General features: G+C 48.2%; 1 protein-coding gene across 2 annotated transcripts; it reads right to left on the bottom strand.

The window, feature by feature from the left end:
- Nucleotides 1-232: 232 nt before the first annotated feature.
- CHMP7 (charged multivesicular body protein 7) lies at nt 233-18,540 on the bottom strand. Of its 2 annotated transcripts, none has more exons than XM_029202483.1 (10): nt 17,703-18,540; nt 11,062-11,233; nt 4,983-5,168; nt 4,713-4,846; nt 3,799-3,847; nt 3,444-3,563; nt 3,059-3,157; nt 2,787-2,847; nt 2,113-2,292; nt 233-1,885 (listed from the first exon to the last, which is right to left on the bottom strand). In XM_029202483.1, exons 1-10 carry the CDS (start codon nt 17,723-17,725, stop codon nt 1,833-1,835), a joined length of 1,077 nt encoding a protein of 358 aa, XP_029058316.1. In that variant the 5' UTR covers nt 17,726-18,540; the 3' UTR covers nt 233-1,832. The 2 variants fall into 2 exon arrangements, with proteins under 2 accessions (XP_029058316.1, XP_029058315.1); XM_029202482.1 differs by lacking the exon at nt 17,703-18,540 and adding an exon at nt 13,172-14,010.
- Nucleotides 18,541-18,992: the final 452 nt, after the last annotated feature.

Consider the following 18,992-nt stretch of genomic DNA (forward strand, 5'->3'; position numbering starts at 1 on the left):
CCAAGTGCTGCGGCAGATCTTCTAGCCTGTTCTAGCTCTGCTCGCAGGCTCAAAACCTGTCTCCCGCCATGGACGGCAAACCCCACGCGTGTAACAGGCGCTGAGTAAATACTGGTGCCAGACTAAAATATGGTACTATCACACTGGCTGAGGAAAGTGGGTCATCTAGAGGGAAGAGGGAAAGGAAAAGAGTAAGGAAAATGATGACACATTCTTAAACAAAAGAGGCCATTTAATAACAGCATCGGCGTGAGAGCCATCAGGTAGGCTGACCACTTTCCCAGCAGCTTTGGACTCCCGCTAGGAAGCCGGTCAGCCTTCTCCTGGTGGCGTCAGTGAAAGAACCCGTGTGTGTATGCTGGAGGTGAGGGTGGGGATGCAGGAAGGAACAAGGCACTTTATACAACCTAAGAAAGAGACGAGGACGAGGCGCTCAGGGTTTTTCTTTTAATTATTTACCAGATAAAAAAAGAAAAAATAGTGATTGTTTCTCTTCACCCCCAACATTTCAGTTTCCCAAGGCCGAGTGGGAGAGAAACTTGTTGAACAGTGATTTGTGCTCCTGGCCTGGAGCAAATTCCTCCCCTCTGTTCTCCGTCACCCTAAGCAGGAGGGGCAGGGCCGAGGGCCAGGCAGGCGTCTGGGACTGTGCAGCAGAGCGGCAGTGTGGCTGCTGTCTTTCTTCTCCCTGGGGCCAGCGCACTCAGGCCCTCTCCTGCCTGACCCCTCCGCCATCCTCCCCGACTCGTCAAAGGAAGTAGAGGACGGGCCTTCAGGAGGTGGGGCCGGGCGCAGCGCAGGACCGGGGGAGCACACAGCAGACGTTGCCGAGGCCACTGTCTTCTGCTTCTATTGCACATCCTGGCTCAGATCCCCTGCCCCGAGTGGTGGGCTACAACGTAACATGCTTCTGAAATTCAAATGACCTGCTGTTGTCTGCCAGGCTCAAGAAGGGGAGGTGTGCTGTTGCGTGGCTTCTTCTGATTTATGTATTTAAGTTAATATTTAATTCATTCACCACGGGGGCAAGGCAAAGATGATACCTTTTTAAGAAAGCATATGGGGTTTGGACACCCGGGGCTCTGTAGTCACCTGGGCTTCTCCTCGTCAAGTTCAAAAGACCAAGAGTAACCATTTCTCCAGTCAGCAGATCTTCTTTTGCATAAGATGGAAGAGGCGGCAGTGGCCACCAACCCCACAAGGCCCCTCTCCAACCGTCACGACTCTTGAGCCACTCAGGGGTTACCTCTCTTTCTGAACACCTGGAGAATCTGAACCCCAGGGGAGAACCTTTCACACTGTGTGTTTCTCCATAACGTGGCAGCTGTTGGATTCTCCTTCTTCTCGCCACCGATGGAAACAGAGAGGGGCGGCGAAGAGCTGTGTAACGGACCTACTGACAGAATAAACTCCTCTAAACACAGTGAGGGTGGGGGACGAGGACAGATTTTGATTTGGCAAAGCTGCACGAATCTTTCGCCTTCGCTGGCTGGAACAAAGCTGGTGGGGGAAGACAAACCTAACTGAGCCCGTGGCAGGAGCCGCAGGCTATGAAAGATGACAGGGCAAACACAGAACTGTATAAACTGTGGCACTATAAAGATGAGAATGCAGGGCCATGAGCCCAGCTGGGAGCACGCCTCGCGAGCACGCTTCCAGAAATTCTATCTGTCCCGTAGTAAGTGGTAGCATCCAGATACATGAGAGTGGTTGTCCTTCCTCCTCTTTCCAACACATTCCGAGAGTTTCTCGTTTAAATAACTATGTACACACACACAAGCCTGGTCTCTCTTTGACACGAGGGTCCTTCACTTGAGGGTCCTACAATGGCTTTATAGAGTCGGTTCCAATTGTCTTTTTGGAGATTTACTGCTTGGGACCAAACCTGCAAGGAGAAGAAATGCCTGAACTCTGTACCAGGTAAGTCTTTGAGATGAAAGCATCCCAGTGTTTAAGGGACCAAGTCTGAATAAGGAGCCCACAACTCCCTCACCTGACTTCGGTACCCTGGCAGATTGGGCAATGGGGGTGGGACACGTTAACCTCGAGCCTCGCTACTGTCAGCCAGAGGACCACAAGCCCACCAGCAGCCCTGGGAATACAGCTCCGTACCTCCCTCTGATAAGGACAGTTTCTCAAGTTCAGCTTCAAGTTCAGCGTCCGAGATCCTAGGGTTAGGCACACTGTTGGTATAAAACGTCTCCTGGGGGTTGTCGGGCAGATCCGAAGGTTCTTTGGTGGTGTCCTGAAGGAGGATGTCCAATTCCTTCTCCAGTTCCTCACTGTCAAAGTCTGGAAAGAAAAGACGACATAAGGACACATAAAGCCCAGGGAGGAAACGCATTACTGAGTCAAGGATTGAGGACTGCAAACCCGGCTCGGCTTTACAAAAGATGCCCAGGCCTCTTTGAAGGTTTATTAAAAAAATCGTGTGAGTTGGGAGGCAGAGGACACCTTCAAGCAGATATGCCTTTTCCATACACAGAGCCAAGTCATCAAGGAGGTGTATTTTGCTAACACCATGGAATGGACCCTGCTTCTCCTTGCCCTTGAAGAGGCCTAGGGAGTAAGGGACGCCAGAGCACCAAGGGGTCGTTAGCACAGCCTATCAAGGAGGAAGTGCCAATTCCTTCTCCTTACTCCTGTGGAGAAGCCCCAGAGAGAGGGGAGGGTGGGCCAGCCCTGCCTGCACCAAAAAGAGCAGATCCACGGCCAAACCTATCACAGCACAAGGAGCTGAAGTCATCTTAGAGAGGAAAGAAGACGGAATCACCATGTCAACTCACCTAAGCCATTGGTTACCCCACCAGCCAGAGTCTGAGAAACTTCGTCCTGGGTGTCACACAGCTGTAAGAGAAAAGCACAACGCCTTGAACTCTGAATGGTCTTTGGGTCTCAGTATTCAGGGTTACAAAGTAATGCTGCCCCATTGGAGAATCAAGGAAAGCGTCCTCAAGTTCACAGGGTAAACAGTCTGGGAAAGAAGGAAGTACGACGAAGTCACTCCTGTCCTCAGGAACTGCCTTGTGTACGTGTGTCCTCCCACCCCCTCCTGTACCTCTTGGATCTGATCCACAAGGCTCTCTGCCTTCTCCACCGTGACATCCTTCATGGAGAGTTTCAGTGCTCCTACCCCGGCCTGATACGCATTGAAAACCTAAAGAGAAGGCAAAGTTATCAGTGCAGATAAAGAGCACTGGGCAAAATACAGACAATATTGTTTCATCTCCGAAAGAAAGCTCTGTGGTTTTTTTCCCCCACCCATGCATGATTCACCCCATGTCCACTGAGGCCAAAACTGGCCAATGGGAGAGGCAAAGGCAGTCCCAAGCATATCCTGAAAGAACCCAGGCCTCCTCCAAACAGCAAAGCCACAGCGGAGGGGATGGGCCGCGGACACCGCAGAGACCAGCCAAGCACTGGGGCAGAGGGGCAGTGGCTACCATCTGATCTGTCTGCGAGGCATAGATCCGGTCCAGGATGCCTTGAACAGTGTCCAGCTTGGCATGCAGGGCTTCGATGCGCTTCTCCGTCCGCTGCTTGGCCTTGAGAGACCTCAGGGCCTGGGGGGGGCGGGGTGTGGAGACATGGTCATGGTCAGGGTCAGACCGGGCAGGCAAAAGGGCTAGAGGAAGAGAGCCCTTCCCAGATGATAAGACCACCCCAGGTTTGTAAAACAAGCTGTGGTGTCTGGGCCACCCGCAGACTGTTCCCCTCGAGAAGGTCACTCCCTGAACTGGGGCTCCTCTCGCTGTGGGCACAGGTACACAGCTGTGGGGGGGAAGACAGAGAACTCACCAGCTGCTTCTTTCCTGCTCGGCATGCCCGGCGGGCTTCTTCTTTATACCTACAAACAAAGGGACAGCTCAAGATGACGAGGCCCGAGGACGCGGGTGGCAGGGTCCTCAAGTGTCCCCAAGAGCAGCACTTTTAGTGAAGGTACTTTCAAATCTGAAGATCAAATTCATTCCACCCAATGGCCAGAAAAACGATGCCCAACAGCCCACTGCCAAACCCCTGCAGCAAGCTGAGATGCGGGCTGGGCGGGTCTGCCCCTGGGAAAGGCAAAGGACCAAGGAAAAGCTGTTTCAACCCACAGGGGGGGGGGGGGGGGGGGGGGGGGCGGTGTGCAAACATGCTGACGAGGCACCCTGAAGACAAATTCCCATCCTGGGAGCCAGGAGGTAGGGAATGACTTCCTAACGCCACCAATGACGCTGGCCTTCCCACAACATGGGGTCTCTCCCACTGTAAGAAGGAGTGAACAAGCACATTCTAATTCCATGTCTACATACCCTACGTTTTGGAGAAGTGGTAATGTGCCTTTAGCAGGGACGCCTTGCATAGTCATTGGAGGGGAAGAGCAGAGGTCCCTCAGCGAGACCCCTGGAAGGCAGAGACCTGTCTCCTTCACTACTTTATCCCCAAGTCCCCAAGACAAGGCCTAGCTCAATAAACACTGGCTAAACGGATACTGGCACGGAAGAGCATAAACACAGCGTTAAAAGCTATACTCTTTGGGGGAGGAATTCATTTTTCTCTCCTTTGTGATAGTCTGTGCTTTCCATGATGGCTGCACTGAACAGTCAGTACTTTCACAATTAGTAAAATAAATAAATAAATAAGTAACCTTTTTTTTTTTTAAGCGCCCACGGACGCCAGCTCTAAGGGCCAGGGTGGAGGTCAGGGGTGCTCAGCTCAGGGGGAATTACCTCTCTGCTTCCTGGGATAAGGACTCCACCTTGCGCGACAGCAGCTGTTCGCTCTGCATGAGCTGGTAAACCCCGACATCTACGTCGTTGACAGGAGAGACCTTGGCATGTGGGCCCCGGGCAAACTTCACAATCTGAGGGACAGGGACAAATTACTGCCGCCCCGGCCCCAAATGCTGAGAAATCACCAGGCAGGGATGCCGGCGGGCATGTCAGTACACACTGAACAAGTGCTCGGTGAGGCAGGGAAGGAACAGCGAGTTTCCATACCTTCTCCCCATTCTGCTCAAGGACGGTGACTCGCTTCTCTTTCTGCAGCTGCAGCAACACCAAGTAGAAGGTCCTCTCGTCCAGACAGGAGCCCGCACAGAGGGTGCTCAGCTCCGACAGGGCCACCACGGGGTGCGAGGAGAGAGGGGAGTTCTGATACAGACGATACACCTCCTCAGCCTTCTCCTGCGGGGAAAGTGAAAGGTGCTTGCGGGCCCTGATCGCTGCCCACGGAACCCAGAGAGCCCTGACCCCGTGCTTCAGATCCACGATCACACAAGGCAAGAGCAGGGGAGCTCCGACCCTGTCTTCAGCTTTGGAAAAGGAAAAAGGATTTGTGTTTTTTAAACCTCGGAGGAAAGTCTGGGGAACACGGATAAAATGAGGTACGTAATATATTGGGAGCCAGATGTGTGCTTGCCCTTCCAGCTAGGACTTCATGTCTCTGCAGCTCCCTGGCCTGTGATCCCCCAAGGGGAGAATGAGGTGGTGGGGTGCAATGGCCAGGAATGAGAGCCAAGGCCTGGTGGTTGGCCTAGCCTGTGTGACCCTGGACCAGTCAGTCTCACTGGTCCTCAGCATCCCACTCACCAACTGGAGAAGGTGCATGAGATGATACTTAAAATTCCCTGCCAATCCTGGTCTCTCCATTTTTTTTTTTTTTTTTTTTTGTGATACGCGGGCCTCTCACTGCTGTGGCCTCTCCCGTCGCGGAGCACAGGCTCCGGACGCGCAGGCCCAGCGGCCATGGCTCACGGGCCCAGCCGCTCCGCGGCACGCGGGATCCTCCCGGACCGGGGCACGAACCTGCGTCCCCTGCATCGGCAGGCGGACTCCCAACCACTGCACCACCAGGGAAGCCCCTGGTCTCCCCATTTTTATGCCAAATGGCAATCCTGCAAACCGGAAAATTATTGAGTCTATAAAGAGTCTTATGTGACAAATGGGTGGGATAGGATTTTTGTGAGAAGTCTAAGAAAAACAATGCCACTGTCTTCCTCTTCCATGGAAATTACTCTCTCAGTCTTCTGTAAACAAGAAATATTTACCGAAGTATGCACAGAATGCTATGAAAACACAGGGAAGGAATACCAAAGGAGTTCAGCAATTGCTCAGAAAAAAAAAAGATTGTTGAGCAGAATCCTGTAGGGTGAATAAGTCATTAGGTGAAGTCGGTGGGAAGGGCATCGTGGGAAGAGGGATGGTCACGAGTCCCTCAACGGCAGGGAGTCTGAGTCCAGTGTGGTGTTTATGGATGCGGGTGGGAAGGGCTGAGACAGCAGAAGCCCTTCTACCTCACACAAAGTGTAATGTATCTTCTATGCTGTCCTTTACTCTGCAGATGGTGGGTAGTCCCTGAAGGGAAGGCCATGGCTAGATTAACAGAGATGTAGCTGACAAAGGGGAAAGGATGGATTGTAGGAGTTAGGCTCAGAGGCAGGGAGACCACTGATACAAGAGAATACGAGGGACTGAACAGGGCAATGGGAATAGGGACAAAGAGGGAGGGATTCAAGCAAAAGTTAAAAGAAAAAACTGGCAGTCCATGGTAACTGGGTCTGGGGGGAAAGGCAAAAGAGGAATCTGGGATGACTCCTGGGTTCTGGCTTGAGTGACTGGGTGGATTAACAACAAGAATTCAGGAGGAAAAGCATACTTTTAAAGGCAAGACAAAACATTCCGTTTTGGACATGTTGGTTTGGGATGCTTGAGATTGTACAGGAGATAACTGGATATAAAATTCTGAAGCTCTGGGCTTCCCTGGTGGCGCAGTGGTTGAGAGTCCGCCTGCCGACGCAGGGGACATGGGTTCGTGCCCCGGTCCGGGAAGATCCCACATGCCGTGGAACGGCTGGGCCCGTGAGTCATGGCCGCTGAGCCTGCGCGTCCGGAGCCTGTGCTCCGCAACGGGAGAGGCCACGGCAGTGAGAGGCCCGCGTACCGAAAATAAATAAATAAATAAATAAATAAATCGAAGGAGATACCAGGACAGGAGATATATTAATCTGAAAGTCCTCAGCATATAGAAGGTAATTAAAATCGCAAGTATAAGTGAGTTACCCAAGAAAATGCAGATAGCAAAGTAATAAGCTGAAGGAAGACCAACATTCAAAACGTTCGGGAGATGAAGGAACTCACAAAAGCGATCCAGAAACTGCTTGGGGAGAACCAAGGAGAGCCTGCACTGTAGTGACAACAAGGTCAAGGTAACGAAAAAGTTTAAGGAGTGAGTGGTCAACAGTATCCAAGGCAGCAGAGGGGTCTGATAAGACAGAAACTAGAGCTTTCATTAGATCTGACTGTGCTGTCAGATAAAAACATTTACTACAAAGCTACTGTAATAAGAATGGTGTGCTGTCCACACACACACACATTAATGGTACACAACAGTAACAAATGATGTTAAGACAACTGGCTACTCATTTAGAAGAAAACAGCTTTTCTCTACCACATATACAAAACTACATACCGAATTATTAAAACTTAAATTGAGAAAATGAAAGTATAAAATACTTTGAAGAAAATATTTAAAAACTCTGATAACCTTGAAGTAGAGGATGCCTTCCTAAGCATGAGCAGAAGTTCAAGAGCCATGAAGGAAAATTTGAGAACTCTGACTGTAGAAATATAAAAACGTTTATATAGTAAAAGACATCATGGGCTTCCCTGGTGGTGCAGTGGTTGAGAGTCCGCCTGCCGATGCAGGGGACGCGGGTTCGTGCCCTGGTCCGGGAAGATCCCACATGCCGCGGAGCGGCTGGGCCCGTGAGCCATGGCTGCTGAGCCTGCGCGTCCGGAGCCTGTGCTCCGCAACGGGCGAGGCCACAACAGTGAGAGGCCCGTGTACCGCAAAAGAAAAAAAAAAAAAGACATCATAAATAAAAATGAAAAGCAAACAAGAGACTGGGAAACAATATTAACATCCCTAATACTAAATATATTATGTATCTATCTATCCCTAATAAAGAACTCCTACAAATTAATATAAAAGACAAAGAATCCAAAATAAAAAACAGGCAAAGGATATAAAGAGGCAATTCACAGAAAGGAATATGTAAATGGCCAGTAGATAGGTGAAAAGATGCTCAAATCACCAATAGGAAGTATCATTTTTGTTCATCAAATTGGCAAAATTTGAAAGATTGCTGTTATCCAGTGCTGGCAAGGATGTGAAGAGACTGGACACTTCAATGCAATCTTCGTCAAAGTGTAAATTTACACAAACTTTTGAAAAGCAATTTGGCAATTTCTGTTAAAATTTAAAATGTACACATGCACTTCTAGAAATCAATTCCATAAAAATAAAAGTAGAAGTACATACGTGTAGGCACGAGGCTGTCAAAGAAGTATCTTTGTGCAGTAGGGAGAAATTGGAATGACTCAAATATCCATTTGGTAACTATTGCATAAATTGTGGCGTGTTTATAGATTATTCCACAGCCATCCGAAAGAATGAAGTAGATCCATATTGTGTAGGGACCTGGAAGGATGCTCATGATATACTAAGGTGAAAAATAAAAAAAAGGAGGGTGCAGACCAATAGGTGAAAGCAGATTCCATTTCTGGAAAAAAAATGGAGTGTATGTATATACATATGTATGTATGTGTATATTCATTTATTTACTTAACTAATATTTACTGACTCTCTACTAGGTACCAGGCACTGTTCCCAGAGCCCATGGAACTTCTCCTTCTGGTAGGGGAGACAGCTTATATAGTAGATAAGTAAACAAGTAAATAAGATTTCCAGGAAGTATTAAATGCAAACAAGAAGATACAATGGAAAGTAATATAATAGGCTCAATAAGAAAAGATGTGTGTGTTTTTACAGACACAAGCAGGAAGGGAATGGACCCAAAGACATGGAAATGGGATGAATAGAAAGGAAATTTTAATTTCTTTCTTTAAATTTTTAAATAGCAAAATCTATGGGCAATTTTTACTTTTTGGTATTTTTTTCAAATAAAATTAAAAGTTGCTGGCTGCTTTCTGTGTTTAGACTTGGGAAAACCAATTTACCGCAGAAACAGGCTTTTTTGTTTTATAAAAATATCCAGATAAGACCCTTTATTTTCACACATGAAAACAAGTCTCTAACCCAGGAGAAAACCATATCTTTGAAGTCACCATATATTTGATAGCAGATGTCACCGAAAGGGAATAAGTGTTAAGTGTTCTATTTAGTGACGTAAGCTGGGTATGGATTCAACAGTCCATGCCCCTGAAGAGCTAAATTTATTTTTCTACCTAAATAGGATTAGACTACTTTGCTGTCAGAAATTATTGTTGGTCCTTAGAAGATCTATGTAATTCCACTCCCACCCCCATCTCTGCGTTTGCTCTCAAAAGACTGAGTCTAAAATCACATCTATGGGGATAAATGGATCTACCTCTCTTTGCTCCAGACTGGAGAACACTGGAGGTAAAAGACCGCAAGGAGGGATGGAGGTGGCCCAGAACCACCTAAAACACCCCACGGTTTCTGTGGGGTCTTGGCTGAGCCCCGGAGGTCCTGGAGGTCAGGGCCCTGGGAGGGGAGGGGGTACAGCGCAAAGGGGGAGAGGTGTTCCCCTGAAGAAAATGCATGCTGTTCAGTCAAAACTCCCGGGGGACAGAGAGAGCTGGTAGATTTTGGAGACCTGCTCCCCAGGCCGAAGGGTGGTGCTGGGGGGTGTCTGTGGAGGTGAGGAGAAACGGGAGGTTCTCATGGGGTGGGGGCGGGGGATTCCGACCTGGGTCCAGCAGTGTGGAAGCCTCCAGGGCTATGCGAGGGCCCTGAGGTTGGGCTTGGTCTGTGAGTTTCAAAAATAACCACTGTCTCCGAGTCTACTTCTGCCACCTGGTGTTTAGTCAACTTTATAAACACACACACGCACACACTTAAGGTTACTATAACCTCGCCCACAGCAGTTGGGTGGAACGATGGGGGTGAAGCAGGTCTGCCCTGGGTTAAAGGGTGTGTGGAGGTGAGGACGTGGGGACAACAAAGCTTGGCTGAGAAGGAGAGACAGAGCAGTGACTAGGAGGGGCCCCAGGTCCCACAAGGAGTCATCCTGAGATGGGAAAACCAGAGTGGATTTAGAGGCTGAAGAAGGAGAGCACCGACAGACAGGGCAAAGGAATATACAGATCTGGAGGGTCCCAGATGCCACAAAGGGTAGGGACAGACTCGCGAGCACACGTGGAACACAGGAAGGACACTTCATCCTCTGAGCCTGGGGAGAAAGCAGGGCTCAGAGGAAGTCAAACTGGAGGTGGGAGGACAGACAGCTGAAGGCACGACTAAGGGGATTCTACCTTCTCAGTGCGGTGACTGCAGAGAATGCAAGGCGTGTGGGAGGGCCGGGGAGGGGACAAGAACACTGGGCTGCCGAGTGGCTCCCAGGGCCCTCCTAAAGCTGGGGACCTTGAAAGGGGCCCCAGGCTTGGTGATACAGCGATTTTCTCTGGCAGGGATGGTGGACCATGGGGCTGATCTAAGGTGGCTGATTTGCTGGTGTCTCTGGTGTGGCCCGAAAGCTGCAGAGGCTCCCGAGGGTGTTGATAAGGGAAGCAGTCAAGCAACAGCTGCATGCTCTGGGCTGCGGACGGAAGGCAGGCCAGGAGGAAGCGGAGTGACCAGGAGAGTATGAAGGGATCAAGGGCCTGGTGGCTTCTTTCATGGAGGTAAGTAAGTACCAAAAGGAGGACATCTGAGCCCAGTTCGCTGATTTAGGGGAGGGCAAAGCTGAAAGTCTAAGGTCCTCAGAAAGAAATTTTTGTACATAAACCACAGAAGGCAAAGCATTTTCTAAACTTTGGTTTATCATTAACCCCTACAAGTACGGAAAAGAATCAACTGTGTGTTAACTGACAATTCCTAGACACAGGCTCACCCTTGAAATGTACAGGTCCAAATAACAACTAAAGACTACAAAGTACAGCGAAAGGGAGGTTAGATAAACTCAGTTATCAACTCTGTCACCGTGTAAAAAAGATTCGTTCTTTTTCTAACCATTCACCCAAGCAACCCAAGGAACGTGGAGGGTCCTGCCACCACTCCAGATGACACCCAGACCTCTTGCTTCTGAGTACCCACCTTAAGAAGCTCCAAGGCCACGAGCACCTCCTCGGCAGGAACCTTATTATCCCCTAGCATATTGGAAAGAGTCCACTTGAGGGGCTTCAGCAGGAAGACTCCGACCCCCCAGGAGATCCAGCTGCTGTCTACACTGGCCATGAAGTCTGACTCCCGCTGCAGCTCCCCTCGACTGCAGGCAAAGAAAGAAAAAGACATGTAGTAAGGCTTACTGCAATGTCCCCACCTCCCTCCTTACCCCCAGAGAGGAATTTGGTCATCATCATAAACACCATTTACCGGGCACCTACTCCGTGCCGGCTACTGTGAGCGGTACTGTTTACGCTCCAGCTCTAAGCCTCACAATTTTCTGCGAGAAAAAATTGAGGGACTGAGAAGATGACAGAGGCCAAAGCTAAACTATGATTTGGCTCCAAAATGCAAGCTCTCCACTAAGACTACAGAGAGGCACAGGAGGCCACACAGCCTATGTTGAGACTTCCCGTTACAAACGGAGCTCAAAACGATAAAATGAAAACAACAATAACGGATTAATGTCAAGAGCAAGACCTGAGGAAGAATACAAAGACGTTCAGAGAAAGGGTTTTCTGCTATTCCTAGGCTTGGGTGGAGATAAGACATAGGCATTTCATGGTACTAGTGTTAAGTAGCTAAATTTACTGAATGCTTCCCCTGGGCCAGTCGCTATGCTAAGGGCTACATAAGGAGTATCTCTTCAAATACAATAAACCTAAGTACAATTATCATCACATTTGATAACTGGCCAGACTCAGGCTTAGGGAGGGGCATATAATTTTTCCTCTGTCACATAATTTTGCACGTGGCAGAGCGAAGATTTGCACCCAGGCCATCTGGCCCTCAGGCAAAGCTGTTATCTACTCTGCTATGCTGCTTCTATGGAAAAATATCTCCCTGAGAAATTCTTCAGGTCCCAGACCCCATCAAGCCCCAAGGGGCATCAGTGGAGCGCCAGCAGTCAGGAGAGGAGAAATCGAGGTACTAAAGGTCTCTGGGTGGGAAGCGGCAGAGGATGGTCCTGTTGTAATAAGGAAGCCCCGACTCTTCCTGCCCCTCACGGACTTTTTCAGCTACTGTCTCCCCACGTTGGGCATGAACTCAAACTGTCCACAGCACACTTTCCCAGAAAGGTGAAGTTCCAGAAATGGCTTGCCCTATCAATGTCAGCCAAGGGAAGGGGGCTGGGGAGAAGGGAGATCTCTTAACCAGGAAGAGCAGAGAGCTGAAAGCAACATATCAAAGTTGACTTTCGTCTTCAGTCACGGAGGGAGTCACTGTGCTAGCGAGGCTGCTCTGGGTATGACATATACAACGTGAAGTGCAAATGCTTTAGAATCAGAAGACCCCGGGGTCCAGCCCCGGCATGGCCTCTATCCAGCTGTGTAACCCCCAGCAAGTCGCTCGACCTCTCTGTGGCTCAGCTTCCTCTTCTGAGGATAATTCTACCACCTCACCCACAGGACTGCTGAGGGAGCCAGACGGTGTATGCATAATGCCTGCACGCTGCGAAGTGCAGTACGTCTGTTTCATGTGCATGCTACCGCCTCAGGAACCTCCAAAACCCTGCACCTGTCGCACAGGTAGCACCAACAGGACCTTCTCGGGTCACCAAGAGAGGCCAGACACATGACCTGTGGCGGGGATGGGGTGGAGGCTGCTGGCAAGACCCGTACAGGCCTCTTCCCCACCACTACCTTCTTAGCTCTGCCCTTCCTTAGTTCAATAAATCCTGTCTCACAGACCTTCTGTTCCGGGGTTATTCAAATGTGGAAGCCCCTACTAAATAACTACATAACGGGATTCCAGTCCAGACAAATCACTGTCACCTCCGCCAGGCGGGCTTCTTCTCTTACCGTCTGGATCTCATCTAATCTCTCCCTCTGAGGGGCTATCCTGGCCCCTCAATCTCCCCCCATACCCCGCCTCCCTCTCCCTCCAAACACCCCTAACCCGGCCTCCTTCTTCGCCCAGTGAGCAAACACAGACGGCTCCTGGAGGCCAGACCCCGGGCTGGTCGCGGTGCGCTCCGGAGAACGACCTGGGTCCCTGCCCGCGGGGAGCCGCCCCGCCCCCGGAACGGGCCCGCCCTCACCGCAGCAGGTCCTGCAGCACGGTGGCCAGCCCCAGCGGGACGCTGCCCTTGCGCTGAAAGGCCTCCTGCAAGTCCCGCAGACGCAGGCGCACCACCCCCTGGCGGCGGCTGTGGCTCAGCACCAACGGCGCCCAGAAGCCCATCTTGCTGTCCCAGTCGGTGCTGTTCACTTCGCGACTCCTTTTGAAAGCGGAGAACAGGAAGGACATGCGCTCCTCATCCTCCTCCCATTCGGGGGGCAGTAGGCCCGCCGGGTCTCCCCCGGCCGGGGCCTCGGCCTCCCGCTCCGGGGACCACATTGGAACCCCAGGCCAGCCGAGGCTCCGAACACAGCCCTGGCCCTGGTCCCCTTCCGCCCTGGTTCCTTCCCGGCTTCCGTTCCTGGGCCGCCTCCTCCTCTGTCATTACGTCACCGCCGCGTGAAATAAGTCCCTGCCTCCTCACAGCGCATGCGTTTCTCTACCGGCTTGCGCCAGGAGGCGGGATGATGACCCTATTTTCCGAGAAACTCAGAGCGCTTGCGCCGACCCCTCCTCCCGCAGCCTTTGTGCGGAAAGGAGGACGTAGAGCTAGCGCGGCGGGAAAGTGCGTGTCGTGACCCCTCGGTAATCTTGGAGTTTGGCGTGGTGTTGTACAGAGGCAAACGATTACGCTCAGACTTGCGGTGGTTTCAGGTAGTAGGACTGGAGAGTCCCGCTAAGGGGCGCCAAAGGCACCAGGATCGCTCGCGTGGATCACCGTTTAGTGCTCCTCGACCAGGTGTTTTTACTTCGGACGTATAATTTAAACTTCCAAGTTAGCTTCCGTTTATGGTAATATCAGCGGATGAACGAAACTGTTGGTCACGCAAGCTCTGTGACAGTATATACGCCGAATTACAGGGATATATATAAGGTTCTACTTGCTCCCCACCTTCTGGAGTGTCCCTCTGTTTCCTTCTCAGAATCAATATCCTATGGATCCCTTAAGATCCAGCTCAATTCTGATCGTCCTTGAAGGACTTCCCTGGCGGTCCAGTGGTTAAGACTCCGCGATTCCACTGCAGGGGGCATGGGTTCCATCCCTGGTGAGGGAACTAAGATCCCACATACCACGCGGCGCCCCCCCCCACCCCAATCTTCCTTGGAACCGTTCCCGACTGTCCTGATGATCTCTTTCCTGGACTGAACAATTTAGCATTTACTAATCTGTGTCCTGATGTTTAAGCAATGGCTTAAATATCTACCACGCATAGTGGTTCCGTAGAAATATTTCATAAACTGAAAGGTGAGTAACTTCACTCTTGCCCTTCTAATATCTTAGGATCTTGTTCGAGTCTCACAAAAAAAATCTCATGAGCAAGAAACACGTCCAGTGTGTTAAGAATAAATTGGTTTTCTTTTTAACTGAACCACTTAAAAGGCGAAAGGAGACGGCCGCACGCATACTGGCTCTCGGGACTGCGGGGCGGCGAGGCTGCGCGCTCTTCTCGGAGCCGCTCGCTGCAGGACCGAGTCCGAAGCCGCCGCCGCCCCGCGACGACCACCGCCGCCCCTGCCCTGCCGCCGCCGCCTCGGGACCAGCTGTATGATTAGGCCACAGTCTTCAATGAGTGGACATATTCCTCAGTTCTGTGGTGTTCTTGGTCACACGTTTATGGAGTTTCTGAAGGGCAGTGGAGATTACTGCCAGGCACAGCACGACCTCTATGCAGACAAGTGAACTATAGAAATTCATTATACTCCACAAAGATGCCCCCATAAGAGTGGTTAGAAACAGTGATTATTTAATGTCTGTCTATAAATCTCATTTTGTGCTGTTATGGAACACCTCCATTTTGAAAATCTGCATTGTACAGAAGCACATGTTTTTTAAGGTCTCCAGACAAAAGCGCCTTATAGTTAATTTTAATGTTTGCACTTTGGGGGTAGAAATACTTTGTTATTGTAGCTAAAACAATTCTTAATCATAAAATTTCTGAAATTCTTGTAATTTTTTTTCATACTTACCTGAAGTTGTTTACCAACTTATTTTTGTTTGAAGTGATTCCCAACCTCTCTTGCAAAAAAAAAAAAAAAAAGGAAGTGGGTCTCTGCTAATGAATTGAGCAGACGTTTAATATTTTATACACCTTTTGAGCTCTGTAACTTAATATTTGGATACTTGACAATTTGTTTTATTATGTAATGGATAAAATGGTGAGGTGTATTAACGTTAGCTCAACCATATATTTATACTGTCTGGGAACATGTGTTTATAGTTCTGTGGGAGAAATAATTTGTCATTGTTCACCAGCTTGTAAAAATCTAGTGTGAGAGCTTAAACATTAAATAAGTGATGAAATGCAAAAAAAAAAAAAAAAAAAAAAGAGTGAAAGGAGTTTCTTGTTTAATGGAACCAGGTAACAATCGTCAGAGTTGAATGTAAGTTTGACTTCTGCCTCTTACTGGCTGTGTGACCTTGATCAAGTACCTAAACTTTCTGAGCCTCTTTTGTAAAATAATATTTCCTAATAGGGTTGTTTGAAGGAAATGTTATGATGTATGTAAAATACCTAGCACATAATGTAATAGGTGCTATCACTGAGTGGCAGGATGTTTAGTAGTTGGGACTCAGTGTAAGGAAGAATTTTAATAAGCATTTTGAAGGAGGGGAAGGGATATGATTGGTTACATGAATGAATGTGTCCATTGACACTAATGTGTTGTGTTATAGTATTACAGGTACTTTCACAGTCAGTATCTCATTTAATACTCGTAACAAGTGACAAAAATTTTCCTCGATCCCGCTCTGGACAGGCTCCTCTGAAGCCTCTTCTTAACTATACCTGTCCACCTTGGTCCATAAAGACATGAACAAACATAGTTTCTGGAAGCTCGAGGCATATTCATTGGATGACCCTAGCCCCCCCTTAACATGCCTACCTGAGAAAACTCAAGGTTGTCAGAAAATTTACTGTATGTTCCAGCCAACACCTGAAGACAGGGCTCCTGTCTCCTGGCCTCTGTGGGAGGGGAGGAGTCTTGATAAGCCCTAGTTAGCAAACCCTAGTTAGTTTTACAGGGATCAACCCTCCCTTCCTGTAGTTTGTAATTTTTCACTGCCCTGTCCCTACTGAGACACCCTCACCCTCTTCCCTCGTTCTCCCTTTAAAGAGCCCAGTCACCTCTGTACAAATGAAAGTTGAGTACAGTTCATCCTGGACTCTTTTCTCTATTGCAGTAGTATATTACCGATTAAAATCTATCCTGAGCACTTTAACTGGTGTCTGGCTTTGTAAACAAAGACCAGACTTTGACACAACCCTGTGAGATGTTTTGGCACTTTTTCCATTTTTCAGAAGAGAAACTTGAACCACGACTATTTTGAGTCTGGTGGAGAACATTCCAGAAAAGAAGAGTAGTATGTAATGTGAGCAAATGAGTTGTACCCTGAGAGCCATATTTTGGCCGTGCTCTCATGTCCTATAAAATGGCCGGTTGGTTTGTGTCATGAGAGAGACCAGGTTGTTTTGTCCCCTAGGTCTCTGAGTCTGATAAAATAGTCCTGGTCCCAAGCGTTTTCAGGAGAGCAAAGTTGTGCACCTGTGACCACCTGTATCTCAAAGTGCCACTGGGTTCCTGACACCTCTGGGCACAGAGTTCTCTGCTTCCACCTGTTGGAGATTGGAAGAGCTACTGGGAGTGGTGGAGAATGGAAAGAAAGCTCTGCTGATCTTGAGAGGGGCGATTGGGTATATGGCAAGCTCTTTCATACTGCCGGGCTTGCAACTGCTACACTCTTCCTCTGCTCTGCAGAACTGGCTCTTTTTCATCCTTAGGTCACAGCTTAAAGGTCACTTCATCAGAAAGGCCTTGTCTGAACACCCCATCTAACATAGCACCCTTGGCATTTTAGAATGGATGGGTCAGTTTGACAACACCTGCTGGGTTAATCGTAACATCACAAAAGGAAAGACAACCCAACATTACTTGCCTCCCGAAGTAATGTGATGGGAAGTACACAGAACCACCTGCGAAGTATTTTTGTCAAAAAATTGAACCTTAATCTGATCAAGGTATTAGATCTAAGTACTAGTTGATGGAGGTTAAAAAAAAAAATCAGAAGGTAGAGGAACATGTTAGTGAAAACTGAGGTTGCAATTAGCAAAATCCAGACTGGGGTATTCTACTAGATAATGACCTTGCTTCTTCAAAAAAATAATGGCAACAAACAGACGTTTAATGGGCAATGTTATTAGATCTGATTTGGGTCCAATTTACACAATCATAAAAACCCATCTATGATCATTAGATACTTTCAATTTTAAACTGGGTATTTGATGATATTAGCAAATTGAGCGCAATGACATGGTGATTATGTTTCATTAAAAGTATATCTTATAGATACATCTAAAGTATTCATGAGTGAGACTGTATGATACTTGTGGCAGGAGGTTGAATGGAGGACAGTAGAGACGTATCAGTGAGTATAAATTTCATATTTTGTACTCAGCACATAGCTCGACACTCAGATATTATTCAAGTTTTAAAAAAATAAAGAAAGAAATCACCTGGACCCGCATTCTTGTTTCATCGCTATTAGTAAAGAGCTGCATGGCCTCAGACAAGCAGGTTTCCTCTCAGATTCCTCCTCTGTGAATTAAAGGTTTCTATGTTAGGATCTTGAGTTTTTTTCAAGCGCCCACCTTCTGCTTCTGAATGTAGTATCTACTGTAGATGTGTGATTGCAGAAGTTCTTTAGTTCTGCGGAGTCTGAAGAAAAAATGCCACCTAACATCAGCATATCATGGCAGTGATATTTATTTACTGATGCTCCAATATGTTTTTGGCCGGACACCGAAGCAGCCTCACTTCAGCCATAAAGCACAAACTCTCCAGATGCTACTACAGTGCCTCCATGCTGCACGATGCTCCGTGTCGTCTCACCTGTTTATGGGGGATGCTTCATCATTTTTGTAGAAATATGCACGCCCTGTTGCATTATCCAGTTATTTCTAGTTCTTATCTCTACGATTTACAGCCATTAGGACTTGGCTAAAAGAGGACTGAGAAGGAAAATACATTATTCTTAGCCTACAAGGTTTATAGGGGAAGAAGCCAGGCACCGCTGTGTTATGGGAGACTTCCCGATCTTTCTTTCCTCTTCCTTCCTTCCTGCTCCAGGCTGGATTGGGTGTCCCTCCTTATTTTTCTATAACCTGTGTACCTCTCTATTTTTTAATGTGCCACATTGTTTTCTAAGTTTCTATTTGTGTGCCTGTCTCTCTGACTAGCTTAAGTGCCTTCCTGGTAGGGACTGTGTTCTTAATTATGTTTGTGTCTAGCACAGTGCCTGGCACATCCTAAGGACTCAGTTTGTTGAATGAATAAATGAATGAATTTAATTGATCAAACTATGAGTAAAGAAACAACTTCATCAAGGCCTATCCTTTACAGCATAAGAATATTTATCCAAATATAATATACTAATACAGTAATTGAATCTTATATTTATTTGAATGACTATTTGTTTCTTAGCTGTTTGGGGATGAAATGCCTCTAAATTTAATTGCCTGCATGTTCAGACAGAGGGGTTAGAGCAATCACAGATGTGGGAAATCCCCTTTCTTCTTTCTTCAAAGCTTGCAAACCATAGGAGACAGTTGCTATCTACTCATTAACAACCATGATCTTCTAGAATGCCTCAGTGACCATTTGTGAAACTGTTCAGTTTTACTCCGAAGAATTTATCCCTTTTTAATCTCACTGTCTTCTCTTCCACTCTTTCCTTCTAAATTGTTCTATATTTCCAGTCCAGCATGTAAGTAACTTGGAAGTCATCACTTTGTCCTAACAAGAAA

Source organism: Monodon monoceros, unplaced genomic scaffold (assembly GCF_005190385.1).
Source record: "Monodon monoceros isolate NGI ecotype Baffin Bay Population unplaced genomic scaffold, NGI_Narwhal_1 Super_Scaffold_5, whole genome shotgun sequence".
Taxonomy (NCBI): domain Eukaryota; kingdom Metazoa; phylum Chordata; class Mammalia; order Artiodactyla; family Monodontidae; genus Monodon; species Monodon monoceros.